Source organism: Haliotis asinina, chromosome 1, assembly GCF_037392515.1.
Source record: "Haliotis asinina isolate JCU_RB_2024 chromosome 1, JCU_Hal_asi_v2, whole genome shotgun sequence".
In the NCBI taxonomy this organism is placed as follows: domain Eukaryota; kingdom Metazoa; phylum Mollusca; class Gastropoda; order Lepetellida; family Haliotidae; genus Haliotis; species Haliotis asinina.
The window spans coordinates 87,363,352-87,382,172 of NC_090280.1; the positions used below are offsets into that span (position 1 = coordinate 87,363,352).

Below are 18,821 nucleotides of genomic sequence, written 5' to 3' on the forward strand. Positions count from 1 at the left end.
AAATAATGATGGTCCAGGTAGGAGTTTACTGGAAGGTGTGATGATCCAAGGGACGGATGATGGTTTCTTGGAAGGTGTAATGGTCCAAGACAGGGATGATGGTGTCATGAAAATGATCCAGGGGAGAGGATGATGGCTTACAGGAAGGCTTGATGGTCGCAGGAGGGATGTTGGTTTAAGGGCACTTGTGATGAGGAGGGATGGGAGTTGAAACGACAGTTTGATGGTCCATTAGAAATAATGATGGCTTACGGGAAGGTGTAATGGTCCAGTCGAGTGGATGATGGTTTAAGGGAAGGTTTTGGTTCGGCTTGGTTTGTTGTTTTTTTTAGCGCACTCACCAACATTCCAACTATACGGCGGTGGTCTGTAAATAATCGTGTCTGGACTAAACAATCCAGCGGTCAACAGCATGGGCATCAGTCTACACAACTGTGATACGATGACATGTGTCAGCTAAGTCCGGCCACCCGATCCCGTTAGTTGCCTCTTACGATATGCATGGGTTAGCGAAGATCAAATCTTACTCGGATCTTCTCGGCTATCATGGTACCCAGTGTGTGGAAATTATCTTTATTGAAATGTCCTTCTTTTTTCATTTCATTCACATCATAAATAATATATTTGAAATTTCATTTGACATGAAAAAGGAAATATATCTATTCCAGATAAATAGTTTATTCATACATAAGCCCTAGGGCCACATGCCCATGGTACACAAAATTTAGGAAGCGGTTGTGTATAAACAGACTTTCAGATGTAGCAAGTTAAAATTCATAAAACAAATTACGTATAACATCAATACTAACTAAATATATTAGAGGACAAATTGTGACTGCTTGGGCTGGCACCGAACTGTCGTGTTCAATGCATGCTTCTCAGATTATAATATGGCATAATTACAGGAAGTCATAAACGTCGGCAATAATATTTACAGTACAATGACTGCAAGATCTAAATTATCTCGCATTGTCAAATAAAGAACTCTCTCTCTCTCTCTCCCCTCCCTCTCTCTCAAACACGTGCGCTCTCTATATGGGGGTGCGATATATATGTGGGGGGTGGGGTGGGGGAGGGGGGTGTATGAGACCAGAATCTGAAATAGAGAGCACGTGTACACACACACACACACACATGAATACGTATGCACATTTGATATATATGCATCCAAAACTCGCTTTTCATCTACTTATCTGGAAAATGTTACCAAGATTACAAAACCTGTAGTCTGTTCAGATCATATTGGCGTCCTTCGGGACTTTTGTTACCATTTTCAGTGGAATCCCCAAATAGCAACAGCCATCATTATAAATGTTGCTAGACTCGGTGACATGTGACCGGAAGAGGAACCTTGACTCAGGAAGGCTGCGCATGGGTCTGTAAGGAAAGGAATTTGTTTCTTACTGCCTTGATTTCTCTCACCTGATTGTGGTTTTGTTTAAACAAGTTTAAACATATGTCCTAATTTGTCCACAAAAATGTATGATTCTAGCATTACTAGTATTTCAGCAATACCACGTCTGGAGAAAACGGAAATGGGCTTCAGGCATTCCACTCATGAGGACTGGAACTCAGACATCTCCGGCGAAGAGCGAACACTTTGGCCTGTGGGCTACGGCACCGATCCGCTGTTGTTAGACATTAACATTCTGGTGAAATATAAAATCACTGTTTGGGCACTGACAAACCTAGAAATAAAAAGTTGTGCAAATCTGCGGCTCGAAAACGGTCATGGATTCCTATCGTGTCCAAGGGGCGCAACTCCATACTGCAAAATGACAGACGGTTGGGAAATCCTTGTTCCTTGACCGCTATTACAGCTCGCCTCTAAACAGGAGACGGATCAACTGTCCACTACCAGGAACACCCCTCCAGAGACAAACGTGATGCAACTTCACCTGGACAGTCGCCATATTGTTGTCGGAATACGATAACTAGAGCTTAAAACGGGCATAGCGTTAATTCTTTAAGTGGCATGTTTAGAAGTTGGGAGCACCTTTAGAACACCCCAACTTCTCGTGAGGACGTTAGGGTTAGGTTAACCTAGCCTAAATTAACCCTGTCGTAACCTCAGCCCTAACCCTAATCACCTACGATTAGTGAAAGATTAGTATGACCTGCTTTGATAATTTCTAGTACTGTATTCAAAATGTAGGCCAGAAGGTGGTGTGTCAGATAAGTGCAAACGTTATGGTTGAACAATTTCTTCATTCGGATGATGCGACGTTTCGATACAGGTTCGTATATCGATGTCAAGCCAGTATATAGTTTGTACTTATCCGAGCATAGCGCTAACCTGTTAGTCCTATGTATAGGTGTGCTATCCAGTAGGTATATTATACCATTATAAATGTAGGGCATATTGGATATACAAAATTTATAAAATACAAATTATGAAGCCAAGGAGGAAACGGAAAATTTCTCACATGCATTGATATTGGCTAACAGTGTGCTCGCAAACTCGAACCTAAAACACACCGCCTAGTCATATAAAATGTATGTCTATCTAAAATGTTGTAATCAGTCGCTGCAAGTCTGAAGAACGTGACAAACTGTAAGAGGAGTTACAATAAATGAAAATCCCATGTTCGGAACTTGGTGGTTATGTGAAACACATAAAAATGATGACATAACACTGCTGATGACGTATTCAATAACACCGAGATATGATAAGTTTCTCACCTGTTGGTGTGCAGACTTCACATGACAGTGGACATTCGTCTCTAAAGAAGACTCCAAGTCCGTCCCTCTCACAGTAGCCATTGGCGGCGAACAGCGGACAACCTTCGTCATAGTCCATGCAAGACTCAGAGGGGGCTGAAACACGGTCAGGTTAGGTCAGTGGTGGAATCTGGAGGTCAAAGGTAAAAGGAATCGTCTGGCCTGGTCAATTGTTCACTGAAAAATAATGTTAATTCTTGAGATATATCTCTCTTGTCTAAAACTACACCTAAATAGAGTGCAGAACAATGCGTATATTCAGAGGTTAGGCAATAAAGTGACTGAATTTAGTTTCATGGCACCTTTAACAATATTTCATCAGTATTTGCCTTGGTGTCAATGTATTTGAACTCTTTGTCGATGCGTGATGTTGCACTATAGGTACAGTTACAGAATACCGGATACCTTGTGTCACGTCACCTTAACCCAACACAAATCCTAAATGTTAGACTAACCCTAACCCAAACCCTAACGCAAACCCTAAACCCTGTCTTAACCCTAACCCTAACCAAACGTAAACGTGCTTACTTTCAAAGATGGCAGAAAGTACCCGGTATTCTTGCCTGACGTGAAGAGCACAAGCGTTTTAGAGCTAGAAAGCTTAGGCTTTGCTTGGCGTGGCCTGATTGAATTTGCACTCGTTGGAATTATTTGCTAGCAAAAAGCTGTTCTCATACTTTGGATGCTCTTATCAGCAGGGGAAATGTTTCTTTATTGGTTAAAAAGTACTCACTTGTGCCGCAGAGGTTACACGTTTTCCTGCAGAAGACCCTCATTCTAGCCACGTCGTTGGTACAGAGACCTCTTGCCTTGAGGTCATCGCAACCGCTCAGAAGATCCATGCAGTCGGGTCCTGTCACAAACTCACCGTCATTATTCTCCAAAGGCATTTAGAGGTTGGTGTAGTAATACAGGACAAATCTTATGGATAAGGACTTCTTAAATTCATTTCTCACGACATTTCGGAGCTTGTTCTAGCCATCATCATCTTGAACTGAACCATAATGTATATGACGTCACAATACTATGACAACGTAATACAATGCTATGACATCAGAACATAATACAAGGTGAAGTGAATGGTTATAGATAACGGGCTAATAGAATGAATACATGCCACTATGAATATATAAAATATTGTTGGATTAACTTAGAAATGTACAGATCCTTATAAAACAAAATTGTTGATTGATTTAGATATCTACAGAGACTTTATGGTTTTTGCATGGGTGCCCTCGTCAGTTTTATAATAAGCTTTTATAATGAGGAAAATGGTATGTTTGCGTAGCAGAGGGGTTGAGAGTCTGTGATTTTTTTATGCTGCACCAGGCGCTGGGGAGGTAAACCCCTTGATCTCGAGCAATAATCTTCCTATGTTGATCAACTCAAGAAGTCTACTTTTGCACCAATTATTGATATTAAACGCCAGTATTTGAATGTGTTGCCAGTTGATAAAGTGATTTGGATTTTTGACAATGTGTTCTGAGAGTGCAGATTTGAGATCATTTTTTTTTCAATTGAAGTTTTATGTTCGATTAGTCTTATGCTGAAGGACCAACAAGTTTCTCCATTATAGCAGTTTCCACAACCGCAACAAATTTTGTATATACATCCTCTCAGGGTGGTTTTCAAAGATTTATCAGAATAAAATGTCACATCAACATTGGCAGTTGTTCTAAAGATTTGGCTGATGTTGTGGCTAATCTGGCTTTGGTATGGAATGTTAATCCGGATGAGAGCTGTTTAGATGACCTGTCATTTCGTTGATGGAGGTCGGTGGCTACAGACTGCTCTACAAATCATTTCGGATATCCGTTGAGGGTGATGAAAGTTGTTTTGAGGTAGTCGATTTCATCTTGGAGTTGGACTGGGTCGCAGATTGCTTCGGCGCGTTTGATTAGGGTTGATACAATGACTCGTTTTATTTGTGGATGATGCTTGGATAGATAATGAAGATACTGGTCAGTGTGTGTTGGTTTTCTATGAACAGAGGGAGTGATCTTGTTGGATGTCGAGGGACACATCAAGGAAGGGCAACATGTGTTGATTTTCAGTCTCCATGGTAAACTGGATGCGGGTGTGCTGTTTGTTGAGGTGATCTAGGAGAACTGCAGAGTCGTGCTTGGGTTTCAAGACTTCATATTTCACATGGCAGAACAGAATCATGGACTTCACATGGGATCACCATTGTCCCCTCTGATTACTGAAATCTTCATGACCAGCTGTGAAGAGTCAGTCCTACAAACATCGCCATTCCGGCCACTATGCTGGTACAGGTTGGTTGATGATACTTTCACCATCCTTGATCCCGACCACGATCCTGCAGTTCTCCTAGATCACACCTTGTATTAAGATTTGTCCTGTGATCCTGATATTACTTACAGAAAAGTAAGCCATCATATATAGACCTACTGGTTCTTGCTATTCAGAGAAAGAGCTCAGATGTCCTAACGTATCAGGATTACTGAACCCAATCTTCCTGTCTAGAACTCCATGTCCTACTGTGGCACTATATCAGACCTCAGTGTCCTTGTGTATAACTATATTTGTTTAAAACTCGATGTCCTAGTCCATCAATGTCTGCATATAATACTGTATTCGTTTACTGCACGGAATGATTAACATTCTATCTGTACGAAACCCCAGTTCAAGTGTACCATGTCATATGGTATTAACATTTGATCACCTGGTGGAACACCTTCTGTTGTAGTTGTTGCGGACGTTGTTGTTGTTGGGGTTGTTGCCTTGGTTGTTTCTATCGGCGTACTCCCACATGGGACAACAGGACTGGTTCTGAGAGGCCCTGGGCAGTAACACTTGCAGTCCTTGCCTTGGAACCCCTCCCCAGGACAAGACCTTGTTCTGCAGCCCACTAGAAGCAATAAGAAGCATTAAGACGCATTTGCTGGTACGGGAACCCAAAATCAAAGCGATAAAGATGCACATCACACCATGAGCATGTAACTTTGTAGTTAGAGCGTGTGCCCGGGGAACAGCAAAAGACATTACTAGTTCCCAGCCTGGCGATCGGCATTAACGGGTAAATGAAGCACCGGTCTGCTCGGAGTTAGTATAATGTGTCTGGGTGGGGTATTCATGCTTAAGTGCGACATGGTATCTCAGTGAGCTGGCACTCTGCTTTAAAGGGTAAATGAAGGACTGGTCTGCTCGGAGTTAGTATAATGTGTCTGGGTGGGGTATTCATGCTTAAGTGCGGCATGGTATCTCAGTGAGCTGGCACTCTGCTTTAAAGGGTAAATGAAGCACTGGTCTGCTCGGAGTTAGTATAATGTGTCTGGGTGGGGTATTCATGCTTAAGTGCGACATGGTATCTCAGTGAGCTGGCACTCTGCTTTAAAGGGTAAATGAAGCACCGGTCTGCTCGGAGTTAGTATAATGTGTCTGGGTGGGGTATTCATGCTTAAGTGCGACATGGTATCTCAGTGAGCTGGCACTCTGCTTTAAAGGGTAAATGAAGCACTGGTCTGCTCGGAGTTAGTATAATGTGTCTGGGTGGGGTATTCATGCTTAAGTGCGACATGGTATCTCAGTGAGCTGGCACTCTGCTTTAAAGGGTAAATGAAGGACTGGTCTGCTCGGAGTTAGTATAATGTGTCTGGGTGGGGTATTCATGCTTAAGTGCGGAATGGTATCTCAGTGAGCTGGCACTCTGCTTTAAAGGGTAAATGAAGGACTGGTCTGCTCGGAGTTAGTATAATGTGTCTGGGTGGGGTATTCATGCTTAAGTGCGGCATGGTATCTCAGTGAGCTGGCACTCTGCTTTAAAGGGTAAATGAAGGACCGGTCTGCTCGGAGTTAGTATAATGTGTCTGGGTGGGGTATTCATGCTTAAGTGCGGCATGGTATCTCAGTGAGCTGGCACTCTGCTTTAAAGGGTAAATGAAGCACCGGTCTGCTCGGAGTTAGTATAATGTGTCTGGGTGGGGTATTCATGCTTAAGTGCGGCATGGTATCTCAGTGAGCTGGCACTCTGCTTTAAAGGGTAAATGAAGGACCGGTCTGCTCGGAGTTAGTATAATGTGTCTGGGTGGGGTATTCATGCTTAAGTGCGGCATGGTATCTCAGTGAGCTGGCACTCTGCTTTAAAGGGTAAATGAAGGACTGGTCTGCTCGGAGTTAGTATAATGTGTCTGGGTGGGGTATTCATGCTTAAGTGCGGCATGGTATCTCAGTGAGCTGGCACTCTGCTTTAAAGGGTAAATGAAGGACCGGTCTGCTCGGAGTTAGTATAATGTGTCTGGGTGGGGTATTCATGCTTAAGTGCGGCATGGTATCTCAGTGAGCTGGCACTCTGCTTTAAAGGGTAAATGAAGGACTGGTCTGCTCGGAGTCAGTGTAATATGTCTGAAACAAACACGGATCAGAACACACACACACACACACACACACACACACACACACACAAACACACACACATACACACGCACGCACGCACGCACGCACATCCAGATATTTCTCAAAGACAGCCCAAAACTATTTTCCCCCAAACTCACTGATGCCTGAACAGTTGTACATAAGATTGGCCAGTTTGATGTCACGGAAGCTCAAGCCGAACCGCTGCCCAAGTCGGTCTTGGTCTTTTGGGTCACGTGTCATAATAGTACCAGGTCCAAAAGTCTGAAATATATATGGCAACAATATACAAATATACTAAAAGGTATCGTCCTCTGTGAACAAGATCCAAACAAGTACTCCTCTCTGCCACCTCTCCCGAACTTTGGTATGACGTCACAAGAGATGGAAACCCAACACTTTCTTGGCAGATGTGGAAAGTAGGTGAACTGTCGGAAATAGAAAAGAAAACTGGTTTAGGCAGTAACTCTGTTTCTCTCAAATTTACACAACTGCGAACAGGATATACCTCGCCTCGGCCTAGCTGGGCATTCAGTAGGATGCGTAAGAGGATATCCAGAAAAAATCGGATAAAAACGAATTTCCGCTGAAAACAAAAATATAGATGTCAATTAGGTCGCTCAGCCGGGTGTGACGACGGTCCGTCGACTCACCTGGCACGAAATGCATGCGCTGTTTACTGGCACAAGCGGTCATCTCAAAGATATTTTGTGCCTTTTCATGTGCGTTGATTGATTAAAAGCTTACGTGTCATTCTTGTATAAAGTTTATGTTAAGATATGTAAAGGAGTATGATACCTGATACCCATAGAAAAGCATCATATTTAATGTCTCAAACATGTAGGTGCATGACGGCATGACCGCCTGAAGATCGACATGACTGGATATTGTTATGTATGTCAGGACATGCTGTGTTATTCCATACTTTAGTTCTCCCGTGGAATTATCATATTTTACCTGATATCTCTCAAACCTAATCCCCACCACCGCTCCACCCCTTTCCCCCTTCCCACCCCTCCAAAACTGAAGAAAACAATTCAGTTTGAGAAATGAAATTTGCTCCTCCGCTTTTTGTGTACTCACATCCTGAAGTAGCGTATTTGACACAAGGATCGCCAAACTACATATGTATATGAGCATTGAATAAAACCACTGTCATCAGGTTAAGAAATGGGACTGAAATGCACTCCCATGGATTTTCGAATTTGAAATGATGACAAATCGAAATTGGCGTAACGTTATGTTCCATGACAGCATTCGAAGTTGTTTGATGACGTATGCAAAATGTAATGTTAAAAAATCGTCTCATAATTGTTACTGAAATTAGATTTAGGACTTTACCATACCATTAAATATAGAGTATATTGAACGTTAAAAAAATATAAAAAATCTATACGTACATTGCCAGAGTAGTGCATGATGCTGTCATAGTCATATTCGACACCGCGGTCGTTGACGAGGGCTTGTGCCACTTTCCCAAACTGTGACCTCCAGTTGACGGGGATTTGGTCGAAGTTGATAGTGACGTAGTCATCTCTGTCGGGTCGGGCCTGTTCGTGGTACCATCCAATTGCGTGGCCAAATTCGTGGACAACCACACCTTTCTGAATGACAGAAGAAATGAGGTATGAATACGAATACACCTGGCTGCAAAATCCTAAATCACCAGAGACATGACGGCCAGTGACTAGGACAGGAGGTGACAGCAAAATGTGGTATTGTTGGTAGTCAACGTGCGGATTCACCTTACCTAGATAGGTTGGATGATTGTTCACAAAACTGAACTCTGGTTTGCTTTCTCCTCATTGATTAGAAACAGACAGCCAGGCTTAGTTTCATTGTCTGTTAAGGCCGACAGGACATAAAACTTGCTGTTATTGGTGGATCCAGAAGTTGTGAAAAGGGGTATGTGTTGTCGGTGGATCACTGTGTCCAACCCCCTGAACCCCGCCCTTGGCTCTGCCAACCCCCCAAAAATCTTCAATGTGGTCTTAAATCAATTTTAAAAGGTGGGGGAGGGTGGTAGTGGTCCTAGGTGGGGTTCGAACCCACTGAACACTTCCCCACACCTGGATCCGGAAGTGGGTGTGAGTCGCCACCCTTCTCCTCCATTATACCCCTCCCCTGCCTACCCCGTCCTCGACCCGTATATCCCCTCACACACAACCCTTTCACCCTGACTACCCATCCCCTGAAGATCCGGGTTAGAGCTGACCTTCAGCAACCCATGCTTGTCGTAAGAGGCGAGTAGCGGAATCGGACGGTCAGGTTCACTGACTTGGTTCACACGTGTCATCGTATTTCATTTCCGTAGATCGATACTAATGCTGCTGATCGCTGAACTGTCTAGTCCAGACTCGATCATGTACATACTGTCGCCACATCACTTCCCCCCTTTTATACACACACCTATCACGAGTTCCCAGAAGTTCCCTCCACACTTACGCTACGACAATTGGGGGCCAATGCCAGGTCCTGAATTCCCCCTGTTCTTCCAAGCCTAGAGTAGCACCTGTAAAGAAAAACATAATGGTTCTGGTACGAAAATTACCAAGATATTTAAACGACGCTCTGTTGCCAAACTACACTGACACTATGAAGACGATAAAAGCTCTAGCGTCTTTACAGAAAAAAAACCGGCCACGACATCACCTGGACCTTGCATTACTGAAATGGGAGGGCTGTGGGCTGTAGTCTAGTGGTTAAAGCGTTCGCTCATCACGCCGTAGAACCAGGTTCGATTCCCCTCCTGGGTACAATGTTTGAAGCCCATTTCTTGCGTCCCCCGCCGTGATAATGCTGGATTATTAAACTAACCTCACTCACTCAGTGAAGCAAACTTACCCTCCGCCGTTGCGGACTCGAATCCGACTTGGCGCTGTGCTGTTTCGTCTGAATCTAAGACAGGTATACTTCTCCCATTCCGCTATAGCTTCTTGTATGACGGCCTGGTCCTCATTAGCTGGAAACGGAAACGAATATCATCGAGCATAAAATTACAATATATACAAACACTCTCTCCCTTTTTAACTTCAATATATACTTTGGTTGACAGACAAGTGGGGTTATTTTCGAATTAGTGCATCAGTGTAAAAAATGACGCACGATGCACTTGAACCATCTTTCTGTACTCTTTTTCAGTTGAACTATTGCCTTGCTTTTACCTTCAACAGGATCCACTCAGCTTTACGAGAACGCCTGAAGTAACTATTTGATAGTGATTCATTAACTATTTATTTATGAAACTCGAATTATACAACCAACACAGCTTTAGCAGACGCAAATACGAAATGTGTTTTGATCATTTTTCAAAAACCAGGGGTACTCTCAATACGTCGTCTCACGACCTTGACGAACAATACGACGTCTCACGACTTTGACGAACATATACGACGTCTCACGACTTTGACGAACAATACGACGTCTCACGACCTTGACGAACAATACGTCTCACGACTTTGACGAACAATACGACGTCTCACGACTTTGACGAACATATACGACGTCTCACGACTTTGACGAACAATACACTACTCCGATGCAATTCCTGCAATCTCAAATCCCTTACTCCTTGATATATCTGATATTCAAGGCTTATAGGCCACATTTACATGACAGCAAATGATAACAACTGCATTCCCGAATATTGAGAAAGACCCAAGCCAATTACAAAAGTCCGCCACTAAGTGTGCAAAGAGTTACAACAAAGGTTCAAAGTTATGTTTCTTGCTACATTAATAAATCTTTTATCCACTTTTTTTTATGTATTCTTACGTCAGTTCATACACTATGACGTCACATGTGACTTCACAGACACATGTGTGACACTCTCTTTCAGTAGAGTTACAAGTATGTCTTCTTGCAGCTGTCTGTGACGTCACACATGACATCACAGATACCCATATCTGATGTTCTCTTTCAGTAGAGTTACAAGTATATATCCTGGTAGCGAGGTGTGGAAACTGATAGACTATTGGGGTATCTTTGGCGAACTGCCTCAGGCACCAGGCTAGAGATCAAGCGAGCTTGAAGTGCCGGGATCGAGCCCACCTGTGACGGGGTTTGAAAACCTTGGGGTCAAGCCAGAGTTGTCACAACCCCAAGTGTACAGTACACAAACTTTAAGCATTTAGGCATTTAAATGAACCCACGAATCCCCTGGTAAATGATCAGGTGGTGGTCACATGAATATGTGCAAACTCACTCTTTCAGGTACAGCTTCATGCAGTAAAACTTTGACAAAGTATTGTGACTACGTGCCCCAGTCCACGTCTGTAAATGGGTACCTTGTAAGGATGGGAAAGCCACATTAACCATGTGCGCCTGGTGGCTGCAAGAGCTGTATGATCCCCATGGAGTTGAGACTGATAATACTCTGTGGTCATTGAAATTGATATCCCATTATCGAGGGGAAATACCAGCGCCTTGAGATTGATAATACGATGTGCTCTTTGGGTTTGACATCCAATGATCGTAGAAAACTCTCAGCGCCTTTGAGATGCTGAGCTGGACATGCAGCTGTTAGTATAATAATTACATCATTGAATGGACGGCTTAGGATTCAAACCCTAGAATCTAATGACTCACTGAAATCAGCATCCACGGTCTCATAGTAGACATTACAATTTTCCCACAGCTGTCTGTCATTGGAGGTAGCTTTCCTCTTTCCCCGTGATCTTTTCTTCCTGATTACAGAAAACAGAAACAAGAACAATTAGTAGTAGTGGTGGTGATAGTGGTAGTGGCATACGTCTATAGCTCAGTGACACACCTCTTAGTCTAGCAGGTAGAGCGTCTGAATAGAAAGCTTAAATTTATTGGTTCGAACCCTGGTTACACCATACCAAAATGCGGTAGATGGGAGTATTTGCTACGCGTGATATTAAACCTCAAGTCAAATATCTGTCACCTCATCTATGTGAAAATGGGATACACGCTGCGCGTTTGTTCTCTGTGTAGAGTTCGAGTCTCTGTTTGACATTATTTTGTTTATAGATTCACGAGTACTATGCCCGTCTTCGCGGGAAGCGTCAAAGAGGTGAACAATTTAGAACAGCGTTATCTGTTAACAAGCTCAACAAGCTCTCACAGCAAGCTCTAGTGCCGTAATATATGAGCAATACTGTTCAGAGGGGCATGAGACACAACTCACTCTCTCAGTTAACAAAGTAAGAGAGCGAGTTTATCTGAAAATCGTTGTATATTTGGAATGCAACCTGCAAAAAGCGGAGTAAAATCTTTGACAGTCATAAACTTTCAAAGCTCATACACTATGAAGGCACAAATACACATATCTGACGTTCTCTTTCAATAAAATTACAAGTATATCTCCTGACAGCTGTCTATGACGTCACACGTGACATCACAGATACATATATATAACGTGCCGTAATATATGTGCAATACTGTTCAGAGAGGCATAAGACACAACTCACTCTCTCATTTCAGAAAATGAGACCAGGGAGTTGAGATTGATGATGCGATGTGCTCTTTCAGTTTGACATCCAATGATCGTGGAAAACCCTTGTGTAGCTGAGCTGGCCATACATCATGGTCAGTTACATTGTATGGGCGGCTCGGGATTCAAACCCTAGACTCTAATGACTCACTGAAATCAGCATCCACGATTTGAGAAAATGAGAGATCAAGTTTATCCAAAATCGTAATATATTTTGAATAAAACCTGCCAATAGCGGAGTAAAATCTTTCATAGTTATAATGTCTTCAGTTCTATGCCCTTTGTCATACTGCCCGACTATACGAGTAGACTGTGATAATGATGTTATCAGTAGGTACCTATTTGGGTACATTTATAATTTGACTTCACTGTTTTAGTTTCTGAAGTCTGGAGCTCCAGAGTGAGTGAGTGGGTGAGTAAGTGAGTGAGTGAGTGAGTGAGTGAGTGGGTGGGTGGGTGGGTGAGTGAGTGAGTGAGTGAGTGAGTGAGTGAGTGAGTGAGTGAGTGAGTGAGTGAGAACAGACGTTAACTAAAACACTAACAGTCTGGAAACTTGAGAGAACCCCTGACATCTGTTTCAAACTAATCCAGACTTCACTTTCATTTCATGAAAAAAACCACATTGTTTGATAAAGGAGAGTGCACCTCCTTATCAAACAATCTACATGAGTGTGTTTGGCGTGACATCGAATAATTAGGTTAAAGCACAATCGATGTGTGACAACACGATACTTAGCAATGTCCATGGCTTGGAGGCTGTCTAAACATCAGACAGGATTTTCTCCTAAACCCTTTTTATCTCAAGAATCAAACGGCTGAGGAAATGCAAAAATTAAAAAGAAAGAAAGAAAAGAAAACCCGAACAGTTTTGCCACGGCCACACCCACTTATAAAATCACAACTACATGTATTTACAAACTGTTCCAGAAGCAAAACGACAAGTCCCAGTGACCCAGTTATAATGTAATAAAACACATATACATTACGCAATATGTTGAAATATTGCATTCATGTTTTTTATTTCTTGATGTTTTTCAGTTTGTTTCTCTCTCTGGTTGGTTGAGTTTGGAGATGCGAAAAACAAACACACACACACACACACACACACACACACACACACACACACACACAAACCCGATGACTTTGCTTTGGATTTACAGTAACTGTTGTGTTTGTGTGTTAAATATTTATTGTTGGTTAAACTAACAAGCGACAGGTTAGTCAACAAGCAACAACAAAACAGATAATATCAATTAATGTGAGCTTTCATATTATTGCATATTGCAAAGGAGGAAAGTATATATGGTCGGAGACACCAACGGCTTGTGTCATCTTAATTGGGTTAACCTACCCGTATTTTGCTAGTTCCTTTAGCGTCATCAGAATATCCAACTCCACCATCACCATCATCTCTCCGTCACCCATGTCGTGAATCAGATCAAACATCTCATCTGAAAATGGAAACGCAATATATATTCTTCAAGGAGAAAGTAGTTTAAGTATCCGAGTGATCCCACCAGGGAGCGAGCATGTCACTGTTACTGATTCAGTACATATTCACCAAGGAGAAAGTGGTTTAAACTACCATTACTGATTTAGTATATATTCATCAAGGAGAAAGTGGTTTAAACTACCATTACTGATTTAGTAAATATTCATCAAGGAGAAAGTGGTTTAAACTACCATTACTGATTTAGTATATATTCATCAAGGAGAAAGTGGTTTAAACTACCATTACTGATTTAGTATATATTCATGAAGGAGAAAGTGGTTTAAACTACCATTACTGATTTAGTATATATTCATGAAGGAGAAAGTGGTTTAAACTACCATTACTGATTTAGTATATATTCATGAAGGAGAAAGTGGTTTAAACTACCATTACTGATTTAGTATATATTCATGAAGGAGAAAGTGGTTTAAACTACCATTACTGATTTAGTATATATTCATGAAGGAGAAAGTGGTTTAAACTACCATTACTGATTTAGTATATATTCATCAAGGAGAAAGTGGTTTAAACTACCATTACTGATTTAGTATATATTCATGAAGGAGAAAGTGGTTTAAACCAACGTTACCGATTTAGTATATATTCATCAAAGAGAAAGTCGTTTAAACCAATGTTACCGATTCAGTATATTTTAAGCCAGCATTACCGATTCGGTATACATTCGCCAAAAAGAAATTGGTTTAAACCAATATTTGCGACTTAGTATGTATTCATCAAAGAGACATGAGTTTAAGCGAATATTACCGATTCAGACTCATCATATTCACTGAGGAGAAAGTCGTTTAAACCAATATTACTAATTCAGTATATTCACCAACGAGAAAGTCGTTTAAGCCATTAATACCGATTCAGTATATATCCACCAAGGAGAAAGTGATTTAAGCCAACATTACCTATTCAGTATATATTCACCAAGGATAAAGTATTTTAAAGTTTGTGATTTGTCCAAGCAAATGTTTTGTTCACCAAAAAGAGTGGTTCATGTATGAAACATTTCTGTAGCATTTGCTAAAATAAATACCCGACTGTCCTTGTCAGACAGTCTACATCTTTTTCTTTGGAGTGATATCTAATGAGTAGGGTAAAACGTGATGGGTGCATGACAGCTCGACACTCGATACGATATTACCAGACCCAATATACATTCTCTTGATTTGTATAGCCAACCGTGCTCATACACGCACGCACGCACGCACGCACGCACGCACGCACGCACGCACGCACGCACGCACGCACGCACGCACGCACGCACGCACGCACGCACGCACGCACGCACGCACGCACGCACGCACGCACGCACGCACGCACGCACGCACGCACGCACGCACGCACGCACGCACGCACGCACGCACGCACGCACGCACGCACGCACGCACGCACGCACGCACGCACGCACGCACGCACGCACGCACGCACGCACGCACGCACGCACGCACGCACGCACGCACAGTGAGTCCTAGCTGGACTAGTGACTAACGGGAAGGGAGAGGATTGTGTCCGCACCTCTTCACAAGTTTCAATGTGTCCGGTTTAGTCAGTACTTCCGATTGACACGAATGAAAGGTCAATCCGTTTGTGAACGGTTCCGCTCGATTCAACTCACCATAAACACTTCGTCATACTCGCCATTCCAATTCTCTACAATATCACATGCAGACAAAATACCACCAATTTCAGATGATTTAGATTGGTTGTTCTCTTTTGGTTGATTATGTATATATATATTTCTGGTATTTCCCTTCGATGATTGGATATCACTTTTAACGGCCACATAGTATTATCAGTCTCAACTCCATGGGGATCATACAACTCTTGCAGCCATTAGGCGCACTGAGTAATTGTGACTTTCACATTCTTACGAGATATACCGTCACAGCTGGGTGGATTGGGAAATAGTCATAGTGCTTTGTACAACTTTACTCCACTTTGCTGTACCAAATTTCATTTGCTTCTCACATTTTCTGAAGTGTTACAGCTTTGCGAACGAGGTCCTTATGTTATTACATTTGTAGGTCCTGTAAGGTCAGTTTGAATATTTCGCGCACACATAGCTGAACAAGTGAAGGTAGTCATCGATCGCACGCTCTATGCGCTACCTAATGAAAACGATACTTACAATATTGTGCTTATATAAAAGTCATGTTTGGTCACTTATGTCTACTTGCAATCAATACTTGCACATCCTGTGTGATGTTTACTGTCTTGCGTCAGCATGTTTTGGTTATCTATGTCTACATCTGGTCATTTGCTGTAAGGTTTTGTAATTTCAATTGAATAGTTTCGGCATTAACATTAGATTTATTTCTCTCAGAATTACCAGTTAACTGAATATGTGTTCTGTGTCTTCACGTACATTTGTAAATAGTCCTGTATTTTATAAGATCCCCTCTGTTTTTGAAGTCATGGCGATCTCGAATCTAATTCCTCGACAATAGTTCTAGACAGAAAACATTCCCTGCAAGGTTGGAGAAAAATCTGGTGTAACACAGGGCAGGTTTGTATGTTAAATCATATCTCTCCTAACAAATGTAAGCAGTCAATTGTAACCACGTGATAATAGACAGCATGGATTTCTATTAAACTAAAACAGTCCATGAAGATCCGGATAAAAAGTGGTCCATCTTCAGTACCCAATGCTTGTCGTACGAGCCGACTGACGTGATCGGGTGGTCAGGTTCAGATCCGATTATTTCCAGACCGCCGCCATATAGCTGGAATGTTGCTGAATGCGGGGTAAAACTAAACTCACTCAAAACCGCATGGCTGTCTACTCACGTGATGATGCCGATTCCATGATGATTTGGTCTATAGTCTTGCCATCAGCTGGTGCTGCATCACATGCCTGGAGAAGAAGTTGAGGTTCAAGTTCTAAGTCAGTCATGTGAATTTGATTTCCTCAGTGAATGCTATATATTGTTTCCGTAATTCTGTTTGATAAACATAAACATGTCGAGAAATGGCAACAGACATATAAGAAAACATACCACACCGAGGTATTCATATACATGAATAAGCTTTAATTGAATCACCGCTGACTTGGCCTCAGTCACTTGCACTTGCTCTTTCTCTCGCCCAACCGCACGCACACACACACACAAGCACACACACACACAAGCACACACACACACACACACACACACACACACACACACACATCCACCCTAATGCGCAAACGCCGAGATATCAAGATATCACAAAACCAGATATACATACGCTGATACTGTGGATACATCGCGATGCTACAAACCCAGATAAACTGACGCCGAGATACCATGATGTCACAAAACCAGAATAACAAGGCTCGGACATATCCGTGATTTGAACCTGACATACTATTTCTCAGACATGCATAAGCATCTCTTGTGTCGATATTCGATATATCCTTCTATCACAAAGTTCATTTGATTATGAACAGCGACGATTGCAGAACAGAACGAAAACAAAGACAAGATCCGAGAATCTGCAGTCACGATTTATGATTTATAACACTGCACATACTTGGATCACATGAACACTATGTAAACATAAAGGTACTCAATGCACCAAACATGTATATATTCTCTGAAACGCCACTTCATTTGTCGCCAACATATGGTTTCTATACGTCAGTATTTTTCACCTTTTAAAGGCTCAAGTTAAAGAAAATTGGATATTCTTACCCGATAAGATACAAGCCCCAGAAAAATAACCACAATCTTCATTTTCAACACTTTTTTGCAATCGCTATAGATGTGTAGCTGAACCCTGTCTCAGATCCACTGCTGTACGTTTATATATAACGAGTTTGACCACTTCGTGCATCTGATGAGATTTTACTTCCCTGTACTAAATATGTCGCCATGAAACATATCCTGGGAGGCGGAAGTGCGTTGTCCCATGTACTGCTCTATAAGGAAAGATCACAACCATAGTCGATATTGTGTCATATCATGCTTACACGATGCAGCGAGCGGGTAGCCCATTTCAAGAAAAAACACAGTGTTACTAAAACTTTACATAATAGGTTACTGAGGTTATGGCGTCTATGGAGATTTACAAGTAACATCGATGTACATACTAATATGTGTGGTTACATAAGGATACAGTCGTGTCCCGTGTATTTGTTACCACATATGTACAAAGTAATCAATTAAGACCGCCTGTATTTTATAAACTTCTCGTTTTGACACCGTGCTGAACCGTACGATCCTTTGACAGGTCGGTTTTATGAATGATACCTGATAATTTTAATAAATAAAGTATCTCACTAATGTTCATACGTAGCCATGCCTGCGCATGTAGGGAATGCGATGTTTAATGTTAAATTTATTAGGGAATGTGAACATACGAAATGTAATAGCAATGTCTTCAGGTCAGTAAAGCTGATATCAACCTCGGTTGTAGGAGTCACTGAGAAACTCGGGGAAGACATTCTACTTGTATTGGAGGAATGGAGAGAAAACACGATGCAACAAGTTGGTAAACGTTGGATGTAATGATCAGTCTCCTGACGTCACTTGCTTATAAGCTGTTTCTTAATGAAGCCAGAGAAGTCCTCATGATTGGATTAGTGTGAGCTTATTTCACATTGAGGTGACGGATTGAGTGACTGAGGCCAAGTCAGCGGTGATTCAATTAAAGCTTAAAACAACACGCCTTTGTAGGCGTGACTGTACACACTGATCTACAGGTCAAACTTAATGACGACGTTGATATAGGAAACATCTTTATTTAATCCCTTTTATCTTAGTTGAATGCAAGGTCCCTATAGGAAGT

General features: G+C 42.0%; 1 protein-coding gene across 1 annotated transcript; it reads right to left on the reverse strand.

The window, feature by feature from the left end:
- Positions 1–662: 662 nt before the first annotated feature.
- LOC137283904 (protein SpAN-like) lies at positions 663–17,932 on the reverse strand. Its single transcript, XM_067815582.1, has 12 exons — positions 17,726–17,932; positions 16,842–16,908; positions 13,905–14,004; positions 11,683–11,780; positions 9,940–10,057; positions 9,541–9,607; positions 8,496–8,699; positions 7,236–7,359; positions 5,408–5,593; positions 3,455–3,574; positions 2,683–2,817; positions 663–1,377 (listed from the first exon to the last, which is right to left on the reverse strand). Exons 1-12 carry the CDS (start codon positions 17,765–17,767, stop codon positions 1,274–1,276), a joined length of 1,365 nt encoding a protein of 454 aa, XP_067671683.1. The 5' UTR covers positions 17,768–17,932; the 3' UTR covers positions 663–1,273.
- Positions 17,933–18,821: the final 889 nt, after the last annotated feature.